This window comes from Enhydra lutris, unplaced genomic scaffold (genome assembly GCF_002288905.1).
Source record: "Enhydra lutris kenyoni isolate GAN:26980312 unplaced genomic scaffold, ASM228890v2 scaffoldscaffold6, whole genome shotgun sequence".
In the NCBI taxonomy this organism is placed as follows: Eukaryota; Metazoa; Chordata; class Mammalia; order Carnivora; family Mustelidae; genus Enhydra; species Enhydra lutris.
The window spans coordinates 29730866-29753557 of NW_019154090.1; the positions used below are offsets into that span (position 1 = coordinate 29730866).

The window sequence follows — 22692 nt, forward strand, 5'->3', positions numbered from 1 at the left end:
TCTAAGTATATCCGAGGAATTTTCTGCAGAAATCTCCAAGCAACTATTTATTTGGAGGCTGCAGAGGAGGGGATGGGGCCACTAGACCAAAGTTGAGGAAGATGGATCCCACAAGTAGCCACTGTGGGAAAGATGATGTCTCCAGTGTCTTGCTGGAGTCACTCTCCAGGGGGACACTGGGGAGTGTCCTGGGCAGAAGGCAAACCACGGAGAGTTAAATTTTCAAAGTGCTTACGTAATGGGTGACATTCACCATCTGTAAACAAGACGCATTCTGAAGAATGACCCAGAACAGGGTGACTATAAACATTCCTCTACAAGCCTCATGGTGGACAGATCCCTTCTTCTTTTGGCGTAACTACCCGGGGTGGAATTTCAGGGTCAGAGGGCAGGAGTGTTTTAGCTTTAATAGATAATGTCAGACAGTTTTCCAAAGTTATCATTCTATATTATTCCATTTATATAAAATTCAAAAACAAGCCAATCAAATCCCTGGTATTAGATAGCAAGCTTGAAGTTCACTTCAGGGGGCTTGCAATTGGGAGGGGGCTCGAGGGAGACTCCGGAGTGCTGGTGCTGGTCTGTTTCTTGATCTGGGTGGCAGTGGCACTGGCTTGATCACTTTTTGGAAAGTCATCAAGCTGTGTGCTTATAGTGTGTGCAGTTTTCTGTTTGTGTGTCACACCTGAAGTACAAGTTTATTTCAGAAGTCTTGAGGTGCCTCAGACCTCCAGAGGTAGACACAGCTAATACCTCTGAGAACCTTCCATTCCCAGGTGGACCTATGCCCCCTTGGAGATGTGCAGAAGGAATCCTCCCCTCACCCTCTCTTCCCTGGATAGCCTAAGAACATCTGGCCACATTCGGCTTGCTCTGTCTCTGTCCCACCTCTGGATATAGTGCACACTTTCCACCCCCACCCCTCCCCCCAGACAACAATATGGAAAAACCAGTGCTTACTAAGTGCTCACGTACTGCGTGCCAAGCGAGGTGCTGGTCATGTGGACCGAGGAGGTGAGCAGGACCTAGAGCCTCAAGGAGCAGGAGAGAGCGCTCATCTCTTGATCATAAGGTAGTTTGTGGCAAACGTCATGTAATTTGCACTTGCTGGCCACCTCCAGCAGTCAGTCTCTCAGAACGAGCTGCGTTCACATTCAGATCTGTGTTGCGGTGCAGCCGTTTGGGTTGCAAGACAGAGACTCACTCTGGTAATATCACAGGATGGGTGTTTATTGGGAGGACATGTCAGACAGGCTCCCCCAGGAAGAGTCTGGCAATCAGGCACTGCAAGGAATGGGACCTGGGACCAGGAAGCTTCGGGCCACGGTTCCATGGAGCTTACTCAGCCTCCAATTTCTTTCCAACCTGTTAGCCCCTAGGACATCTCACCACTACTCTCCCAGTTTCTCAACCCAAATCCCAGGCAGGGTCTTTGCGTCTCCTACCATCAGCCACCAGGCTGTGAGGGGAGACACTAGCCCACCCAAGAACTGGCCCCTCTCAGGCACTGACTTCCTGGGAGCAAGTTATTCCTTCTTTGTGACCCTCATTCTGCTTAACAGCCCCTGGCACAGAAGCCCCCAGGAAGACCGAGTGAGCCCACTTGATCACAGAGAGGGATGTCCCTGGAGCAGAAATAAGGATGCTCTCCACACTCACTGGGGGTAGGAATGGGGGCCCCTCTTTTTCCAAGGGCATGATAAAATGCCTGCTCAGGCAACCCCATTGCCTGGCATGCCTTTTCCCTAGGGAACACCAAACCATCTTAATTTCCTCAGTCTAAATGTGTGAGAGGGACTCCCTCTTCTGGGAAGCCCATGAACAGAATGACCAGGGACACGTCCTGGCCTTCAGTAGACGGGCACTGCAAACGTGGCCTGCCGGCAGCATTCTCACCAATGTCAGAAGTCTCGGGGATGAGTCCATGGTTGGGGAGTCCTTTGGAAACAGAACCAAAACTATATTTCTCAGAATCTCTTGCAGCTTGGGGTGGCTGCTTGACTCAACTCCAGCCAATGGAGAGTGAGTGAAAATGACCTGCAACTTCTGTCCACAATGGGAATGGTTGTGCCTTCAAACTCCTCTTCTTGCTGGAGGGAATGGCAACACAGTGGGGCCACCATGAACCTCACAGTCAAAGGTACCATTTCGGGGATGGAGAAAAAGAAGATAGAATGATCCCAAATTCTGACACCTTAAACTACCATAGCATATCCAGATTAGTATGGGAGAGAGAAGTAACATGTCCTCATGCTGAAGTTAATGTATTTGGTCTCTTGTTAGTACAGCCTAACTTCTAGTCCAGCTCCTATGGAGTGTTCTGGTCGGCCTGGGAGGATGTAGGAAGCTCCTCATCTTTTCTAATCCAGCCAAAAAGTTCAGGGTAGGCTTGGAGGGAAAAGATGTGAGGGGCCATCCATTGGAAGATAAAGGGAGAGATGAGATCCGGAGAAAAGGAAAAGACAAGTAGACAACATGGGCACTTGTTTATCCTCAGAGTCCCCCAGGGCCAGCACCCTCCTGGGTAGATTAAGGTTCACCTCTACTTCTCCATGCCCATTTTTCTTGGCAAGAGATTTGGATCCGGGTCATAGAAAGTCAGATGCTGTAGAGTTGTTTTCACAGAGGGAGTCAGGACTCAGTGCTGCCTTGTTCACGAGGCCCAGGTCGTCACAGTTTCTGGTGACCTCCTCCTCCTGAGGGTAGACAGTGCCACAGATCAGCTCAGGGGCAGAGCACAGGACTAGGGCCCACCTGCGGCTGCATCAGGATCAGGATCAGGATCAGTGAGCTTCCCGCAGAGAAAATCCTAGTGACAAGGAGGGCTCTGGGAGTGGTCATCCCATGGCCTCTAACTCTGGAGGGCAGTTCCCCAGACCTCAAGCCTTAGGTGAGGGTCCCCTGGGGACTGGGGAGCATGTGCCTGGCTGGTAATGAGGTTGTGAGCCCTGCCCCCACCCCCCTCCACAAAACCGGATGATCTGCAGAAGGGGACACGTCCCTGGGAAGGGAAAACAGACCTTCACCCCTGACCAGGGGATAGGCAGACTGCAGAGTAGGGAAGAGAGAACCCAGGTGGGGTTCTGTGTTCCAAGATGCATCTTGAAAGTCGAGGAGAAGCTGCTATGTCAGAATGTCTGCCCCGGTCACCTTACCAGCAGCTCCCACAGAGAACTCGACAGTCATGCTGGCCTACAGTATACCCATCATGCCTGGCGAGCAAACACGTGACTGTTGTGTGCCCCATTCAAAATGTGGCTTCCCTGTCTTTCCGGAGGTCCCTGGTTCTTTGTATTCTCTCCCCAGTCTCCCCCTAGTCCCAGGGCCCATCCTACATACGAGAGCTGTCTCTGTGCGCCAGCCCTGCCCAGTGGGTTAGCCAGGCATCCTGTCTGCCTGGGCCCACGTGACAGATGGATACCTGTATGGTCTGCTTCTGAGAAGTCATCTCCACCAAATTCTCACCCATGCTCAGCTTACAAAATTGTTTCCTGCAACAGCAAGAGTGGACTCAGAGGGTCTCTTCACTTCCCCTGCTTACCCCCATTTCCTCCCCTGACCCCAAGCGCTTACTTAGCCCCAGATAGCTCACTGAACAGAGCAGTGGGAGCATTGTGGGGAGTGGGGGACTTTATCTTTCTTCCTTCCCTCCCAGCCCTTTCTTTACACAGATTGGCTCCAGATGAAGAAAGAAAACTACAGCAAGAGGGCTTGAAAGACGATTCTAGAAGCAGTTCCCAAATTTGGAGCAGTGGGAAGAAGAGGAACAGGCTAGAAAGTACAGAGCCCGTGCATCTGGTAAGAGAGACATGAGGGAATGTTGAGGGGAAGTGGGGGATGACGAGGTGACCCCACCCCCCACCCCAGCCCTGAACCCACCTCCAGGCGTAGAAGGCCCCCAGGCCCAACAACAGGAAGAGGAGGCCCAGCAGCAGCCCCAGGACCCAGAGTAGCTTCTGGAACAGACTCAGACGGTGCAAGGCTGGAATGCAGGGGTGAGGCTCAGGCGGCGGCTCCAGGACTCCAGAGCTCCCTCCCAAGGGGACTCCCCCGAGATGAAAACCATTCTAGCTCTCACTTTATCTCAGAAGCTTTCCCTTGCAACCGAGCATTAAGCTAGACTAGTTAGACAAACTGATCACAGCAGAAAGGATTCAGCGAAGACCTCAGAAGGAAGCCTTTGGACCCGAGAGCTGGGCCTGGGAGACAGACCCTCCCCCCACCCCCCACCTCTGGTTCCGAAGTAGGTAGAAGCGGACGCAGAGCCCAGGGCATTGGAGGCAGAGCACACGTAGTCCCCCTGGTCGCTGGGCCTCAGCTCCTCCATGTCCACCCTCAGGGCGTTGGCGGTGGCTGTGACGCGGATGTGGGGCTCGGCGGGAGCCCCACCAGGCTGGCTGGAGGCCACCAGCCTCCTGCCGAGGTGGAGACTCAGACTGGCTAGGGGCTCGCTGTCCACTCGGCAGTCCAGGATGCCCCGGAGGCCGCCCTCAGGCTCCACGAAGACCGTCATGGAGGGCTTCTCAGGAGGGTCTGTGGGAACACAGAGGGGTGTGATAGTTGCAGAACACCAGCACCAATTCTTGCCCCCTCTCCCAACCCAGGCAGGATGACTGCAGCTCGCCACATGACGGGGTAGAACCCCTTGCCCCTCTCCTTGATCTGTGCCTTGCTCTGACCACTAGAAAGCAGAAGTGATATTATGTGGCTTCAGGGCTAGACCTCAAGGGGCCTCACAGCTTCTGGCCTCCTGCAGACACAACCCCGGAGGAAGGTCAGGCCAGCCCCAGCTGCCGGCCATGAGAATACAGCCATCCTCAACCAGCTAGCTACGAGACAATGACAGAGACCAGCCGAAGCCCTGCCCAGCTCCGCTCCCCCTGAATTTCTGACCCCCAGCATCAGGAGCAAACACAACGGCTGTCATCTGAAGCTCTGTATTCCGGGGGGCTTGTGACTGCAGCCACAACTGGCTGATCCTTGCATGGGGGCCTGGATGAGGGATGGAGCGGGGACCCAGGCACTCTGCACGCAGTATCCCCTGGGCTCCTCACTGGGTGAGGGGGCTGATATTTTGCACATGAGAAAAGCCAGGCAGGGATGTACAAGGTCACACAAGCAGGCAGCAGGAGTCCTCCAACCCAGGACTCCATCCCTGCAAAGTCTTTGCTCTTTGCAGGCAGAAGAGGAGGAGGACCCGAGGCAGGCAGGTGAGATGTGGACAGGGGGTGGAGGGTCGTACTCACACAGCACCCGGAGCATGACTGGAGCAGAGGTGGTGGCCCCACTGGGGAGCTCAGCCCAGCAGTGGTACGCCCCGGCTTGGGCGCGGGCCACGTGGGCGAAGGCAAGGGTGGGCATAGGCTCCACATGTAGTCGCTGGCCATTCCAGAACCAAGCGAAGGTGGAGTTGCCCATGGGTCCAAGGGCACCAGAGAGGCGACAGCTCAGGTTCAGCGGTGCCCCCTCAGCCACGTCCAGCCCCGGCTCGGCCACCACACGCACCCCTGCAGGCCAAGGACCAGGAGGAGGTCAGGGAGCCTGTGGGTGGGATCTGGGCATCGGAGAGGCCTCGGTGCATTATGGGAACATCTGTTCTGATTTGGGGCCCACAGAGGTAAGATTGTGGCTGTCTCAAAAAACTGAGATCTCTTGGGGCACCTGGGTGGCTCAGTCAGTTAAGCACCTGCCTTTGGCTCAGCTCATGATCCCAGGGTCCTGGGATCAAGCCCTGCATCGGGCTCTCTGCTCAGCGGGAAGCCTGCTTCTCTCTCTCCCACTCCCCCTTGTTTGTGTTCCCTCTCTCTCTCTCTCTCTCTCTCTCTCTCTTTCAAATAAATGAATAAAAATCTTAAAAAAAAATACTGAGATCTCTTGCACTGGGGACCTCTGGGACAGGGTGGTTTGTCTCCACAAACCAGGCTTTCTGATGGATGAGGCTGAGTCTTGCTCGGAGATGGGACTCCCCAAACATGGGGCTCCATCTCATCCTTCACACTATACCCCCTAAAGGTAGGATTGGGTCTCTCTTCCCACCCCAGGCTTCCCCAGAGCAGGTCTGTGCTTCCACCCCAGATTGGGTTCTGTGAGGGCGGGGCTCTGTCTCCCTTGTCTCTGGGGGGCCCTCCACACGGCTGCAGCTCTCCCTTGCAGAGTTCTGCAAGGGCAAGGCTGCTTCTTCCCCTCAGGCTGGGCAACGGTCTCCAAGGAGAGCGGTTCCTCCTCCATCAGATGGGGCAGGGCACTAGCTATCCATTCTGGTCAGCCCGCCCCTCATATACACAAGGCACCGCTGTGCCTGAGCCCTTCTCCTCCCCCTTGGCCCACTCACCTTCCCCCTGCAGCTGCCCTGTGGTGCTGACTGAGCCCAGGAAGTTGTGGGCTGTGCACATGTAAGTGTCCTTTTCACCGGAGGGTACATCTCGCACCTGCAGTCGCAGGGCATTTCGGGCCACCTGCACGGGGCCTGTCCCGGATGCCAAGCCGTGGACCCCCAGGCTGGTGGCTAGCACCTTGCCGTCACGGGACAGGGCCAGCTCAGCAGGGGGCTCGCTGTCCACGGTACACTGCAACACGGCCATGGAGCCGACTCTGGAGTCCCGAAAGGACGACAGGACGACATCCCGAGGGGCATCTGGGAGCACGAGAGCACATAGTTGGAGGCCTTGTTTGGAAACCCTGGACCGTCCATGGCCCACCTGCCTGGCATTGGTGAGGCTGAAGCCTCTGGATGAAAGGTCAATTCCTCAAAGTGACACCTCGTGGGCAGAGTCCCCCAGGTGGGGTTCACAGGACTCTAGGGCTTCTTTTCTCATCACCAATGTTCTTCTTTTCCCAAATGCCCCTTCCAAGATCTGCTACGGTCCTGCATCCACCCCCACGAAGGCCCAGAAGTGCCCTCTGCCTGCTCTCAGCCTTGGCACCCCCAGTCAAGGGCCCTGGCTCACAGTGGACTTGCAGGGCGGTGGGCCGGGAGCTGCGGGTGCCCTGGACGTCCTGGACCTGGCAGGAGTAGGCCCCCGCGTGAGCCCGTGTGGCCGCTGGGATCGAGAGGGCGGCAGCTGGTCCCTCCTGCAGCCAACGGCTGTTGTGGTACCAGGCATAGAGAACGGGTGGGCGGGCGGCGGGGTCTTCACAGGACACTGTGACGGGGGTCCCCTCAGGCACAGCGGCGGATGGAGCCAGGGTCACCTGCACACCTGGACCAGGGAGACCAGGGTCAGCAAGTCCCAGCCAGAGACCACAGCTGGTCCCTCTCCCCACGCTGGGCTCGGCCCCCAGCCCTGCCTCACCCTCTAGACGCAACTCCAGGGAGGCATTGGCCTGGCCCAGAGGACTGTGGGCGGAGCAGCTGTAGAGCCCCTCATCGCTGGGTCCGGGCTCCCACAACTCCAGGCGCAGAGTGTTGGGGACAGAGGCTGTGCTCGAAGACATCAGGAGGTGGCCAGCATGGCTGAGGGCTAGCTGGGCGGGTGGGCGGCTATCCACGGTACACAGTACCTGAGCCAGCCGTCCGCCCCGGCTTTCCAGGAGGTAGGTCAGGCGCAGGCTGCGGGGAGCGTCTATAGGGACACCGAAGGAAACAGTTCAGAGACCACACCCAGGAGGCCAGTTGACAGGCAGCATTCGAAGCAGGAGAGCCCTGGCTCCCGATCGCAGGGCCCCCAGGTGCCCAACTGAGGCTCCTCTGCCCAGAAAGAAGCTATCCCCTCTGACCCTGACTCAACGCTCCTTGTCCTGGGCTTCTTCAGATTGATGGGGTCTGGGTTCCTGAGTCAGACATCTGTGGGGCTCTGGCCATGCCCTTGATCCCTGTGGGCCGCCGTCATTCTTTTTCGTCCCACCCTGCATCTAACCAAACTCACAGAGGACATCCAGAGTGACAGGTCTGGAGAGGTGGGGTGCCTGGCCAGGAGTCACCACACCACAGCGGTAGGAGGCAGCGTCCGTGACCGTGACATTGGACAGAAGGATGGAGTGGGAACCTGGGCGCTGCTGCCCATCCTGGTACCACGTGTAGGTGAGCTGGGTGAGGTTCGAGGTCCACACAAGGCAGGTCAGGTTCACCAGCTGCCCCTCTTGCACTACGGCCCTAGGCCGCACCTGCACACTCACAGCTGGGGAAGGAAGAGGGCCGGGGACACGGGTTAGACTGTGAAGCTGTGTAAAGCAAGCCGCTTGTCTCCATGATGAAGAGAAACGCGTACAAGGGGCTCAAGATTGAACACGGGAAACAGCTCACCATCTCTCAAGTGGTCCCAACCAGGGTTCTGCAGGGCCCCCGGGTACCCTAAGCCCTCCCTGACCCTGATGGGCACATGGAAGAAGAACCCAAGCCTGCCTGGGCTGCAGTATTTTCTCCTTGAAGATCCCGCCCTTCCTTTTCTGATTTATCCACTGGACATCCAGGCAAACATCTGTTTCTAAAAAAGGCTCTTCCGTGAAAGCCAAGTCTGGAGTCATTTGTCCTTAAAGGAGGCTGAGAATGGAGGCTGTCCTTATGTTCAGCCCACCTGCCTGTCCCTCAGGCTTCCAGAACCTTTTTCAGCCTCCTCTCGTCTCTTAAAGGAGCCCCCCATAGACACACTCACGCCCTCACACTGACCCTGGGCATCGAAGAGGGCAGAGGCTAAGGCCTGGCCCAGTGTGTTGTTGGCCTGGCAGGTGTAGACGCCCTCATCCTCCAGCACCGCTCTGTGGATCTCCAGGCGTAGTGTGTTGGGAGCGACAGCCACCTGCAGCCGGGGAGAGCGGCTGGCCAGCTCCCCCACACCCTGTAGGGTGGAGGCCACGAGGTGGTCCCCGTGAAGCAGTCGTAGGTGGGCTGGAGGGTCACTGTTCACACGGCACAGGAGGAGGCCCAGTCGTCCAGGGCCCGTGTCCATCAGGGTGGTGAGTGTGGCCTGGCGAGGGGCGTCTACAGGAGGTGGGGAGCGGTCAGGACCCCCCGTCCCTTCTCTAGCACTCTCGCTGGAGGCAGGGCTTGCCCAGCCCCTCCTCTATCTGTCCCTTGTGTCCCTCACCCCCCAAGAAACATGGACAGGATGAAAGCTTACAGGACACGTGGAGGCTGATGGGTGCGGCCAGGCTCGTGGTGGCCGAACCTGGGGCCTGGGCTTGGCAATGGTAGGCCCCAGCTTGGCTCAGAGTAATGGCCGTGAAGCGGAGCGTGGCTGAGTTTGACTCTGGGAGGGGCTGGCCATCCTGATACCAGAGGTATGAGGTCCCCTCTTGAACCCCTGCGGGCACCTGGCAGCTCAAGACCACAGCCTGGCCCTCCTGGAGCTCAGGTGATGGAGACACCTGGACCCAGGCTCCTGCGGGGAGAAACCAAGGGCAGGTGAGGACCCTCCCCCATGCCCTCTCCCCCAACCTGGGACTATGTGTTTGTCCACACAAGGACCCCAGTCCTATGTCCTGGAGCCACAGGCCCCCTATGAGACCACCACCAAAGGCTCCACTTCAGCTCCATGCCCCCCCCGTCCTTCTCCCAACTCCCCTGCCCTCGTCTGTCCCGGCTTTTACCACCCACTACCTGGAGCTACAGTTTCACTCTGTTGGTCATATCTCACCTACCAGAAGGCCCAGCTTATGGGACCTCCAACCCCATGGCAGGTGCAGTGCCTGCACAAGTTAGCTCTGGACAGATGCTGGCTTGACCCCATAGAACATTGAAATCAGAGGGGTTTAGGTCATGCCAAGGGCCGTTGTCCCAAGAGTGAGCTGGACCCAGCATGGATGACCCAAGTGATTATGGGGAAAGGTATTGAGCTGGAGACCAAGGGAGGCCTGCTGGCTGGCTAGAAACTCCCCTAACCGTCACTGAAAAAGGCTCACATTTCTACCCCAAATCCACATGACACAGCCCAAAGCCTGGCCAGAGCAGCCCCCAGGGCACGTGGGCCCTAGGGACCGGACACTCACCTCGGACCTGAAAGAAGAGGGAGGTATTGGTGGATCCGAGGACATTGGTGGCCTCACACCGATAGCTTCCAGAGTCCCCAAGGTTCAAGTCTCGGACCTCCAACTGCAGGGAGTTGGCTGTGGCTTTGACCTGGAGGCGGCCACGGAGCGGGAGCAAGGGCCCCAGGCTGGTGGCCAGGAGGTGCTCCCCGTGGAAGAGGGCCAGCTGGGCCACAGGGCGACTGTCCACAGTGCAGACGAACACAGCCACGTGGCCCTGGCCCACGTCCAGGAGTGCTGACAGCTTTGGAGGGTCTGGGGGATCTGCAGACAGGAAGGAGCTCAGGCCACGCCCCGTCCTGTTCACCACAGCGCAGCTGCCACACTCTGTGCCCCTCCCTTCCGCCCACGCAGTCCAGGCCTGCCCTTGCTCACGCCCAAGCCGTGCTCTGCCCCTCACGACCGTTCCCCCGCACTGCGCACCCCCTCACCCTCCAAGCACCCAACCCTGCCCTTGCCCGTCACCCACAGAGCACACTCAGGAGCACCGGGGCGGAGAGCTGGGCCCCGGCCTCGGTGAGGATGCGGCAGGCATAGAGGCCAGCGTCCGTTCTGGCCACAGGCAGCAACGTCATGATTTCCAGGGGGCCCTGGGCCCACAACGCCCCGTTCCGGAACCAGGAGAAGTTGGCAGGGCCGCCGGCTTCCCGGCTCACACTGCAGGTCAGGTTGGCTCCGGTGCCCTCCAGCAGCGTGTGGGATGGGGTGATGACCAGGATGGTGGCTGGAGGGCGAGCAGCACAGGCCACCTGAGACAGGCCTCCCCTTGACTGCCTCCCCCCTGGGGTGGGGGCCCAGCCTCCCAGCATGGGGAAGGCAGGAAGGAGACCCCTCCCTGGCATGCCCATGGGGTAGGGGAGGAAAACGAGCTCCCGTGGCCAAACAGAAGTGGTTTCACCCAATAGACCTGCCCTGGACGGCAGAGAGAGTTGGAGCATCCAACGTACCAGCCCCTGACCCTGAGCCACCCATTCCCTGCACTGACTCACCCTGGGCATCGAAGTTTGTGGAAGCAGAGGTGTTGCCCAGGATATTGCTGGCCTCACACAGGTACACACCCTCATCCTCCAGCACCGGGTCACCGATCTCCACACGCAGCAGGTTGGGGGCTCTGGTGACCTTTAGGCGCTGGGAACAGCCCCCACAGCCCAATGGCAGGGAAGATGCCACGACATGGTCCCTGTGGAGCAGCCGCAGCTGGGCTGGGGGGTTGCTGTCCACACGGCACAAGAGGAGCCCTTGACGTCTCGCCCCAACCCCCGCAGCATCGGGGTCCAGCTGGGCAGTGAAGGTGGGCTGGCGTGGAGCATCTGTAGGGAGGAAGAGCATAGGCATTCATCTCGTGGCCTCCACAGGGTTCTCCACGTCCACTCAAAGCTGGCTAGGTTCCCGCAACACAGCAAACAAAGGCATGTGCTCAGAATTGCCATGAACAGCTGTGTAGGTTGTTCACTGCACAAGGACAACCAAACCAAAGAAGGAGGAATTTGGCCCATGGCCCTCATGCTCAGCTGTGCTCTAGTGCTGTACTGAGTCTTCCCAGAGGAAGGAATATCATTTTCTAGCTTGGACAAGGGTGTCGTATGGGCTAGCATAACATTGTGTGCTTCTGATTGGCCCCTCAGGTTAATATGAAGCATCCACCCTTGATAGGCCACAGTTCCTGTGCTTAGAGGTTCTGCTGTCAAGGCTGTGGGAGCTTGTGAGAGCGCAGCCAAAGGGTGTGTGCACATATATGGAATTATGGTGTCCTAGGGGCCAGCTCAGGACAAAACTTGGACAGGGTACCCATGGTGCCTTTAAGGCTAAAAGTAGAGGGCCCTAAAGAGGCTGGGGTTGAGGGACAGGATATGGGGAGGCAGCAAGCCCCAGGTTTGTTCCCTACATTTCAGTCCTGGGCAGGCAGCTCTGTGGTGCCCAGGCCCGTGGCTGCCTTCCTGATCTAGACCCCGGGGTGGGAGGGCCTGAAGGAGGTGGAGGTGGCTGGCGGGCTCCTGTGGGCTGACCCTCCCCAGGTAGGCAGGGGCTGGTGGGAAGACTACTTACAGAGCACAGTGAGGATGGCAGGTGAGGAGGGTCCGCTGTCCCTGTGGCCATTATTGGCCTGACAGTAGTAAGAGCCGGCATCGGTGCTGGAGGCCGCAGAGATGTGAAGGCTGCTGCTGGAACCTTTGAGAAACAACGCTCCATTCCGGTACCAGGAGAAGTGGATGTCAGGCGATGGGCTCAGACCACTCCTGCAGCTCAGGGTCACTCCTTGGCCTTCTACCACCTCTGCTGTGGGGCTGATGAGGAGGTGGGCCACTGGCAGAGGAGGGAGTAAGGAAGGCTCAGGTCTCCTGCATCCGGCTGTACCCATGCCACCGGCTGCAGGAAGACCTCCAGGGTTCTCCTTTCCCCACATGACTGTAGGTAGGTCTGGACTCTGTGGCATCAGCTCCATGAACGTCTTGGTATCGGGAGAGTTTGTCTTTCAATGCCAATTCTAATCTATTGGCTGCTGCTTGATCGAGAAGGATTGTGAGCCAGAGCCCGGGCTTCCATCAAAAATCTGGCACAATTGATTAGCTCTGTCCTCCACAGCCTCAGAAGGAGGGAATGGCAATGCATGCATGAAGGTATGGACGACCGCTCTTTTCTATTTTTCCTCCTGCCTCGGACTCCTAGCAGAGCCTGCCCCAGACGTTTGATAAATAAAAAAACCAATGGATATGAAGGGCCCTTCAAGTTCAGAGTTAAAATGTGTACAAAAGGAATAATGCAACCTGCCATGTTTCCCCTTTGCCTTGACTTCAGGAACCTCCCAGGTGGTTATAGCCCAGATCTTTGATGTGATTTTTTTTTTTTTAAACCAACCAGCTTGTTCGTCCCTTCAGCTAAGTCCCCTGGACTCCTGGGACGAAGACCAGAGCAGGCCTCCTCCTCGGTGTCCCTTCACCAGCCCCCCTCCCCATGCCTGTCTTACCTTTGGCCTGGAAGTTCAAGGTGGACGATGACTTCCCCAGGGAGTTGGTAGCTGAGCACGTGTACTCCCCAGTGTCATCCAGCCCCAGGTCTCGGATCTCCAGGTTCAGGGAGTTGGGGGCGGAGAAGACACTGAAGCGTGAGCTGTGGTTTCCCTCCCCTGGCGTGGAGGCCAGGATGAGGCCATTGTGCGACAGCGTCAGGGTGGCCAGAGGCTCGCTGATCACGGAGCAGTGGAGGATACCTACCAGCCCCTCCCGTGTCTCCAGGAAGGCGGTTAGGTCCGGGGCAAGGGGCGGGTCTGCGTGGAGATGAGGGAGTGCTGGTCACCCTCAGATGGGGGCAATCCCGGATCCCCCTTTATAGGCTATGACCGTGCAATACCCCATGAAGGGAGCAACCCCAGAGCTCCTAAGGGCTGGTCGAATACACTTGTGCCTGAGTGGAGCCAGTCTCTTTGTCTTCTCAGTCAACAGCTGTGGCAACTCTGTGAGTGGGGGCTCGGGGGCCCACTATGAGGATGGGAAAACTGCCAGGCAGCAGCGGGTAGCACCTCATCCAAGGGGCCAGGGTGAGGAACTACCAGCAATGGGACACACTGTCATCACATGCCCCCTGACGTGACACAGCAGGATGGACCCAGCGTCATACCCATGCTGTTGCTGCCCGGGTGTGCAGGCTCAGTCTACACAAACCACACAAACACAAACAGGGACACCCACACAACTGGCCTGTACTCTTCAAGTCTCAATGTCAAGAAAGGCAAGAAAAGGGGTGCCTGGGTGGTTCCATCAGTTAAGCGTCTGCCTTCACTCAGGTCATGATCCCAGGGTCCTGGGATCAAGTCCCACATCGGGCTCCCCGCTCAGTGGGGAGTTTGCTTCTCCCTCTCCCTCTGCCCTTCCCCCTGCTTGTGTATGCGTGCTCTCTCTCTCTCTCTCTCTCTCTCTGTCTCAAATGAATAAATAAAATCTTTAAAAAAGAGAGGGAGAGAGAGGGACTACCTTCTGTATGATTCCAACTATTTGACATTCTGGAAAAGGCAAAATTTTTTTCCCTGTGGTTGTCAACAGATAAATAAATGGAGAACGGGGGATGTTTATGGCAGTGAAACTCTTCTGTATGATACTGTAAGATGAGTACATGATATTACACAAAGAGTACAACACAAAGAGTGAACCTTACTGTAAACTACAGACTTTAGTTAATAATGTATCAGTGTTGGTTCAGTGATTATAACAAATACACAACACTAATCCAGGATGTGATAGGGGAAACTGTGCCAGGAAAGATACATAGGACCTCTGTACTATCTGCTCAATATTTTTGTAAATATAAAACTATTGTTAAAAAATAAAATCGATTAGGTAGCTTGGTCAGTTAAGCATCCAAGTCTTGATTTCAGCTCAAGTCATGATCTCAGAGTGGTGAGGCCAAGCCCAAGAAGGCTAACACACTAGGCGTGGAGCCGGCTTAAGATCCTATCTCCCCATCTCCCTCCGCCCCTCCCCGCACCATGAACCTGTGCTCTCTCTTTCCCACTCTTTTTTTTTTTTTTTTTAAAGAGAGGAAGATCACAAGCAGGCAGAGAGGCGGGCGGGAGGGGGGGGGGGGTGGGGAGCAAGCTCCCTGCTGAGCAGAGAGCCCGATGCGATGCTGGGCTCCATCCCAGGACCCTGAGATCATGACCTGAGCTAAAGGCAGAGGCTTAACCCACTGAGCCACCCAGGCACCCCCCAACACTCTTAAAAAAAATTAATAAATAAAGACAGAGAACAAATGTACCACACTGTTAATAAATGGATGATCTGAGTTAAAGGTGTATGGTAATTCTTTGTATTCTTCTCGCAACTTTCTGTAAGCTTAACTCATTCAAAATGAAAAGTGGTCTAAAACAGGAGAACACCCAGGCCCAGGGAGGTGAAAGCTTGCCCAGAGTTGCAGAGCTGGGGTGTGAGCTCAGAGTCGACCAGGCCCAGGCTCTTCACCCTCCTGTGGGGCCCCTGTCCCCAGCTCCACCCTGGCCACTTACGGCTGACCACCACGCTGACAGGGCCGGAGCGCTCTCTGCCATAGGCATTCTGCACCTCGCAGACGTAGAAGCCGGTGTCGGCCCTGGAGGCCGAGGGCAGCCGCAGCGTGTGGCTGTGGGCATCCTCCAGCAGGACGTGGTTCTTATACCAGCTGTAACGCAGCTCGCTGGGGGCTGCTTGGGGCATGTTGCAGGTCAGTGTCACCGTCTGGTTCTCTAGGATGCGGCCTGCCGGGCTCACCTGGACATCAGCCACTGTGGGGGCAGCAGAGGGCATGCTGGGGGACACCCAGACATCTTCCAGCATCCTGGGGTTGTAGTCAATCAGCCTGAATCCCTGCATGCTCGGTACCAGGCCCCTTCTGGGTGGACACCGCATCTCTTTGTCCTGTTTACTGGGATTCTTGCAACCGCCCACCCTGCTGGGGAGGTTTGTCATCTATCTGGGGCAGGGCTAGGACTCCACACCTGTGTCCCAGAAGGCACCTTGGCCTAGCTCCCTTGAGCAACAGGGGCCTGTTGGGGACCCCGCCCCACCCTCTAGTCAAGACCCGGGCTCCCCCAGGACTCACTGAAGATGTGGACCCTGATGGGGGGCGAGACTGAAGAGCCCACGCCATTCCCAGCTTGGCAAATGTAGACACCAGCATCATCCCAGGTTGCCTGGGACAACCTCAGCATACGACCCTCGACCTGGAGGGGTGTCCCGTCCTTGATCCAGCGCATAGAACTAACTTCGGGGTAGCTGCTGTTCACCCGGCAGGTGAGTATGACCACATCACCTGGAAGGATGTTCCGCCCTGAGGGGCTGAGAAGGATCTCCACACCCCTGGGAGCATCTGCAAGGCACAAGGTGGGTGGGGGGGGGTGGCGTCAGAGGAAGGGCCCAGGGAAGACAGTGGTGCCACTTCTCTCTTCTTCCAAGAAGCCCTGCCAGACACTGCCCCCCACCTCGTGAGGAGGTTCTGATTCCTTCCTTCTCCACCAAGGGCCTAATAATGCAGGCCTAGCGTCCAGCCTGCACTGCCTTCTAAGGCTTTCTGCCACGTGACACTAGCCATCACCCTCTCTTCTATCTAGGGATCATGAGCACCATCGTTCCTGCTTAGGCCGCTTTTGGTAGCTGTTGGCAAGGAATCAAACACTTCATGAAGGGGGCCAAAGGCAGAGGATGGTTAACCCGTTTGGAAGGAAGGAGCCAACCATACAGCACATCTGCATTTCTAGAAATCTTGTTCCAAAGCCTCTGGCTATGTAAATAGGCTTATAAAAGCTATTATTTTCAAATGCTTTATCTAGGGATATATGAAAATAGCAGAAGCTAATATCTTAGAGTGGTCAGTATGTGCTAAGCACTCCTTCAAGTTCCATAACAGTTCCTTGAGAACAACTCCTCTCCTTCACAGAGGTAGACATGGAGGCCCCAAGGGTCAAGTAACTTGCCCAGTTTGCTCAGCTAGTGGTGGACCCAGCCAGCCTGATGATGCCTGTGAACAGCAGTTGTTCTAGAATAGGCCGCCATGTTTTACCGTGATGGGAAGTTCCATAATCAAGTAGAAACTCAGGCTTCCTCCCACCTCCTCTTTGTTGAGTAGCCTTAGGCAAGAAAAGGGTGAACCCTCCTCCCCCCGACACACAGCAGCCTCCAGAGCTGGGTTAAATCCCCAAGGCCTCCCTCCCCGGCCCCCAGTTCTCTGGCTCTTCGTGTCTCCCCTTCTCTGCCCAACCTGGCCTCAGGGACTCGAGGTACAAGGGAGCCATTCAATGTGGCTCTTAAGGTTTTGCAGCGTCTCTCCCCCTGGCTGAGCCTGGAGGTCCAAGTGCACCTGGCTCTGCCTCAGGGGCGAGGGCTCTCTTTCTACAGGCTACAGAAGAGACTGGTTTCCTCTGGGGAGCCATAGATGTGCGTTCAGTCCCAAGGGTGGGGCCCCCAGCACTCTCACATTGCACTTGGAGGTGAATCTCGCTCCGAGCCTTTTGCTTGGCCACCGAGACTTCGCAGTGCAGGGTCCGGCCGTGGTCCTGCCACGACAGGGCCATGTGGAGGGACTCCAGGTGGCTGATGCCTGTCGGCCTGAGATCCTGGAGGTTGGAGGTGACCGAGCGCTCGGGGTCCTGGCCTTCCCACTGCAGGCTGATGTGCTCCTCCGGGCATGCATAGGGAGTAGAGCAGTTGAAGTAGGCCTCCATGCCCTCATGGAGCTCCGCCAGGGAGGATATGGAGGGCTTCTCAGGCGTCTCTGAAGACAAAGACCAGAGGCTCAGGACTCCCCTTCACCACACAGGAGGCCTCCTGCCCTCCTGCTGAGGGGCAAGACCTGGGCAGGGTCCTTCAAGAGGAAGGAGAGACTACTTTTGACCCCCGGCCCCACTCAGGGTGAATGCAAAGGAGATGCAGGGCTGGGAGAGGCCGGGGATGGACTTAGACTGAGGGTTGGGGCTGTGAGTCAATGGGGCCAGTAGCAGCTTGGGACACACTTTCAGGCCATAGCCAGCTCACCCTGCCCCTCACCTGTCACAGTGACCACAGTGCCTTTGACATCTGACCAGCGGTTGCCTTCACTGATCTCAAAACGGAAGTTGTAGGAGCCTGAATCCTCAGGCTGCAGGTCCTTCAACAGCAGGCTGCACATCTTGTGCTCTGTGCGCCCCAAGAACTGGGCACGGTTATGAAAGCGTGCCTCCACCAGCTCGGGGTTCTCCGAGTGGCTTACCACCTGCCGCTGGCCCGCATAGTCGTAGTACCAGATGGTTGTGATGCCGCGGGTCACTTCCACATCAGCTGGGAAGCTGAAGACGCAGGGGATGATGAGGCAGGACCCCCTCACGCCCTTCACATTCTGGGGACTGGAGACACCCCATGAGGACAGGCCTGAGGGTGGGGCGAGACGGAGAGGAGAGTGATGAAGACCTGGTATCATGCAGAGCCCTCAGACCTGTCCCCAGATGAGCCCCCAGCTGGGCACCCCTGGAGCAGCCCCCTAGCAGGGGGGCCCTCCCAGCCACTGCCTCCCTGAGCCCTCCTTCGACCTCAGCAGACAAACCTATGACCAGGTCCAGTGCGGTCTGCCCACGGCCAGGCCCTGCGAGCCGGGCGAGACCAGCACAGCTTACCTGTTGAAATCGATGAGAACAGCTGGAGAAGCCAGAACAGGGAGTCCATAGCAGGCTTCACACTGGTTCTGGTGCCTAAGAGGCGATACATACCTTGTGTGCTGGTTGGGTACACAAGGGCCTCCTAGGGCACCTCAGGGCACCTCAGCCTCAGAGTCTGCAGAGAGTCCAGCCCTGAGTCCCCACATGCTCTGCTGCCCCCCACCTAACCCCAGTGAGAGGGCTGGGTGGCCAAGGACTCCTAGCACAGCCAGCAGCAGGGAGCCAGGATCCCACGTTCCTGGCGCGGACCACATCCAGGAATACCTTCACTTGGTGTCGTGCCCCAGAAAGCCCTCTGTGTGTCCCTCAGCCCCACCCCAAGTTCTGCTTTCCCAACCCCTCAAGGACACTCCCCCAGAGCAGATGAACATCTGTTTCTCTTTCCTCCCACTTCCCCACCTCTTCCCCACTACCCAGCCCAACAGGAACTAGAGCCCAGAGAGGCCCAGGGACTCACTCCAAGGCACCCAGCAAGAATGATGGCTTGAAACTTGTCTCCTTACCACCAGCCTTACCAGCTGTAGGCCCTAATGGGGCTTGACTGAGCACTGACCAAAGTGCTTCTTTGAGAGCTACTTACATCCCTGAAAGGTCCTCAGGGTTCCTACTCCCAGTTCTGCCCCCATTCCCTGTTGGCCACATACGTGGTCTGTGGCCAAGTCCCATCTACATGTGGGCTCTCCAGCTGACCAGCTCTGCCCCCACCACAAATGATCTTTGCCTGCTGAAACCTTATTCAGTCTTCAAGGTGCAGCTTGAAGGTGGCTTCTAGCTGGGACTTCCCCCGTGGGGTTCCTGGAGCCACCCCACAGCCATCTCTGTGCTCGCCTTGTTTTTGGCAGCTTGTGACCCCCATTTCTCAGAAGCTGGGACTGAGGACATGCACCCTGAAGCAGAGCAGAGCCCTCAGGCCTTTCAGTAGTGAGCAAGAGAGGGGTGTGGTCCTTGGGTGTCTGGAGTTGGTGGCAGGGCAGTCTGGGCAGGGGCACAAGCCCCGTACAACACATATCCCAGAGTTAAATGCCTACTGTTTACCATGTACAAGAAGGTGGGCTTTCTGCCACTGGGGGGCCCTGCTGGAGATGAGGCTCTAAGGGGGTGGCACAGATAAGAATCTGAGGGCAAGAGATCCCAGAAACACATATAACCAAAACTATAAAGCTGTGAGAAGAAAACATGGGTGAAAATCTCCACGACCTGGGATCAGGCAATGACTTCTCAAGTATGACACCAGAAGCACAAACAACAAAAGAAAAAATAGATAAATTGGACTTGATCAAAACTTATAACTTTTGTACACATCGAAGGACACTATCAAGAGAGTGAAAAGACAACCCAGAGAATGGGAGAAAATACCTGCAAATCATCTATCTGATAAGGGGTTGATATCTAGAATATGTAAGGAACTCCTACAACCCAACAAGAACAGTAACAAGCAAACAAAAAACCCCAAACCACCCAAAATCAAAAAATGGGGTAAGAACTTCAACACACGTTTCTCCGAAGATGATATATGTGGCCAAAAAGCTCATAAAAAGATGTTCAACATCATGAATCATTTGGGAAATGCAAACTAAACCCACAACCAGCTACCACTTCATACCCATCAAAATGGCTATTAACAAACAAAACCAGGAAATAATAAATGTTGATGAGGACATGGAGAAATGGGAAGCCCCATGCACCGTTTCCCCACTTTACATTCTGGTGGGAATGTAAAATAGCACAGTCCCTGTGGAAAATAGTTTGGGAGTTCCTCAAAAGTCAGACATAGGCGTGCATAGGTGGCTCAGTCGGTTAAGCATCTGCCTTTAGCTCAGCTCATGGTCCTGGGATGGAGCCCCACATCAGGCTCCTTGCTTAGGGGGGGTGGCTGCTTCTCTCTCTGCCTGCTGCTCCCCTTGCTTGTGCTCTTTCTCTCGCTGATAAATAAATAAATAAATAAATAAATATCTTTAAAAAAAAAAAAGTCAGACATAGATTACCGTAGCATCCAGCAATTCTGCTTCCAGATACCAACCAAAAGATTTTTTTAAAAAGATTTTAATTTATTTATTTATTTGACAGACAGATCACAAGTAGGCAGAGAAGCAGGCAGAGAGAGAGAAGAGGAAGCAGGCTCCCTGCTGAGCAGAGATCCCGATGCGGGGCTCGATCCCAGGACCTGGGATCATGACCTGAGCCAAAGGCAGAGGCTTTAACCCACTGAGCCACCCAGGTGCCCCTCAACCAAAAGATTTTAAAACAGGGACTCAAACAGATAATCGAACACTTGTGTTCATAGCAGCGTTAATCACAATAGCCAAAACGTGGAAACAACCCAAGCGCCCATCACAGATGAATGGATGAAAGAGAGGTGGTCCATCCATACAAAGAATATTATTCAGCCGTAAGAAGGATTGAAATTCTGACCTGTGTGACAAGGGCGAAACCTGAAACCATTATTCTAAGTCAAACCAGTCATATACATAAGGGCAAATATTGCATGATTCTACTTATATGAGGTACCTAGAGTATGCAAGTTCAAAGACGCAGAAAGCAGACTAGAGGTTACAGGGACAAGGAATGGAGCATGGAGGAGTGAGTGGAGAGTTCATGTTTAATGAGAGCAGAGTCCCTCTTCTGGATGATGAGAAATTCCTGGAAATTGACGGTGGTGATGGTTACACAATATAATGAATGTATTTAATGCTGCTAAACTGAACACTTAAAAAATGGTTAAAACAGTAAGTTTTATGTTAAGTATATTTTACAACATGCATACAAAAACCCATGTTGCTAGGGCGCCTGGATTGCTCAGTCAGTGAAGCATCTGCCTTTGGCTCAGGTCATGATATCAGGGTCCTGGGATCGAGCCCCACCTTAGACTCCCTACTCAGCAAGAAGCCCGCTTCTCCCTCTCCCTCTGCCCCCCCCAACTCATGTGCTCTCTCTCTCAAATTAAAAAAAAAAAATCTTTAAAACAACAACAAACAAACAAAAACCCATGTTGCCAACTTCGTAATCCTCCCTGGTCCTAAACGCTGACTTGGCAGAGTGAGGGGGTGAGCCTGAGGAGGCTGGGAGCGGGGACAGGAAACTCATAACATCTCCCAGCCCCCAGCCCATCAGCCGCAGGATGGGACCCAGCTGATTCTGGCGGCTACCAGGGTGCACTCCTGGGGAGGGGCTGAGCAGACACCCAGGGCCTAAATGGGATCTGAATTGTCCATCAGGATGACAGTACTTGGCCAAGTGTGAAGGGGGCAGGGCTGTCTTTGCAGGGAGTGGGGCAAAGGCGAAGGCATGGGAAGGCCAGGAAGAGCACTGTTCCTCAGGGAACCCAGCTGACAGTGCTGGTCATTTGCTGAGGCCCAGTGGCTCGTCCCCAGTTCTTTAGGCGGCTCTAGGCCTGCCCCTCTCCCAGGAGGATGGAGGAGCCACAGGAGAGGCTCATGCTGGCCCAGGCTGGAACTAGGGTCCAGATGCTGGGCTGAAAGGCAGCTCAGGGCATGTTTGGGGTGGGTGGGTAACAAGGTCAGCTCTGCTACAGAAGGGACACGAGGGAGAGGGTGGCATGTCGGCCCCAGGGCCCCTGCTCTTCCCATTTGGGGCCATGGAAGGGACAATGCTGAAACTACAGGAGAAATGGTGGGATTTTAGACCTACTGACCCCAGAACAGAGCAGAGATTATTGAAACATGAAAGAGGACCCCTTCTAGAACCACCCCAAATCACATCATGTAGGTGTCACCTACACTTAGCCCAGCCCCAACACCCAAGAGGTAAGTCCCACCAGAGTCCAACTCATTGACTTAAACTGTTTCACCCCAAAGACCATCCTCGTCCTAGAGAACCTTCCTGGGAAAAGAAGGGGCAAGACAGACCCCAGAATGGAAGACCCTTGTCCCTATTTGGAAACCTCAGGGCTAGGGGATAGGTGCTCCTAGGGCTTGGATTGAGCTGGGTGTACTGGTGGGCGCCCTGCGCCCCCTGGTGGTAAAGGGGTGATTGCCAGTCCTGGGAAAGAGGGTGGGTGTCCTGGGGGACCAGAGCCCTGCAAGCCTGAAACAACCTCTTCCTTAAGCAATGACCATCCGGGAGAGGATTGTTCCCCAGACCTCAGAAAGCTCAGGGCTCTGAGATTCATCTTTGTAGCTTCAAGTCTTGGGTGCTCTGAACATGGGCTTTAATCCCCACTCTCAAAATTGGTATATGTTGCATCAGGGTGGGACTGGGATGGCCTGGAAGGTGGGTGCCCGAGTCTGCTGCTGCCTGTGCGAGAGCAAGTGGGCGGGCGGGTAGAGTCTATGTGAGACCAAGTGTCTCATGATAAGTGGGGAGGGCTGGCTGAACCCTGACCTCTGAGCCCAGAGCCCAGTCTGGCCTGGGGAAGGAAGGGCAGACGTAGTTTCACTACAGACAGCTATGTAGGGTTCAGTTTCTATTTCCTAGTACCAGGGCTCCCCCCTCAACTTCCCTATCAGGCTGCAGAAGGAGGGAAATGAGGGGATACAGCCATCTGGAGTGCCCTTCCCCACAGATAAGAAATCAGGGTACAGGAGGGCGACTCCAGAGTATATGATCTTCATAAAAAT

At 55.8% G+C, this 22692-nt stretch overlaps 1 protein-coding gene across 1 annotated transcript; it reads right to left on the reverse strand.

The window, feature by feature from the left end:
• Positions 1–904: 904 nt before the first annotated feature.
• Positions 905–18122, reverse strand: LOC111141666 (sialic acid binding Ig like lectin 1). The gene is made up of 21 exons (XM_022494403.1): positions 18074–18122; positions 17472–17831; positions 16903–17199; positions 15532–15798; positions 14960–15214; positions 12929–13228; positions 12010–12267; positions 10953–11273; positions 10433–10687; positions 9925–10227; positions 9057–9317; positions 8606–8917; positions 7866–8117; positions 7293–7562; positions 6948–7199; positions 6332–6634; positions 5247–5507; positions 4231–4533; positions 3880–3982; positions 3422–3491; positions 905–2696 (listed from the first exon to the last, which is right to left on the reverse strand). The coding sequence occupies exons 1-21, from the start codon at positions 18120–18122 to the stop codon at positions 2589–2591; spliced, it is 5160 nt and encodes a 1719-aa protein (XP_022350111.1). The 3' UTR covers positions 905–2588.
• Between the last annotated feature and the right edge of the window lie 4570 nt (positions 18123–22692).

What these genes read in the sequence shown, in the direction of transcription:
- LOC111141666 (XM_022494403.1), bottom strand. Translation starts at nt 18,122, where the DNA reads ATGGACTCCCTGTTCTGGCTTCTCCAGCTGTTCTCATCGATTTCAACA. An exon ending in CATCAGCCTCCACGTGTCCT is followed by an intron (nt 8,918 to 9,056) that starts GTAAGCTTTCAT and finishes CACCTCCTGTAG; the next exon opens with ACGCCCCTCGCCAGGCCACA. An exon ending in GGGGCCTTCTACGCCTGGAG is followed by an intron (nt 3,492 to 3,879) that starts GTGGGTTCAGGG and finishes TTGCTGTTGCAG; the next exon opens with GAAACAATTTTGTAAGCTGA.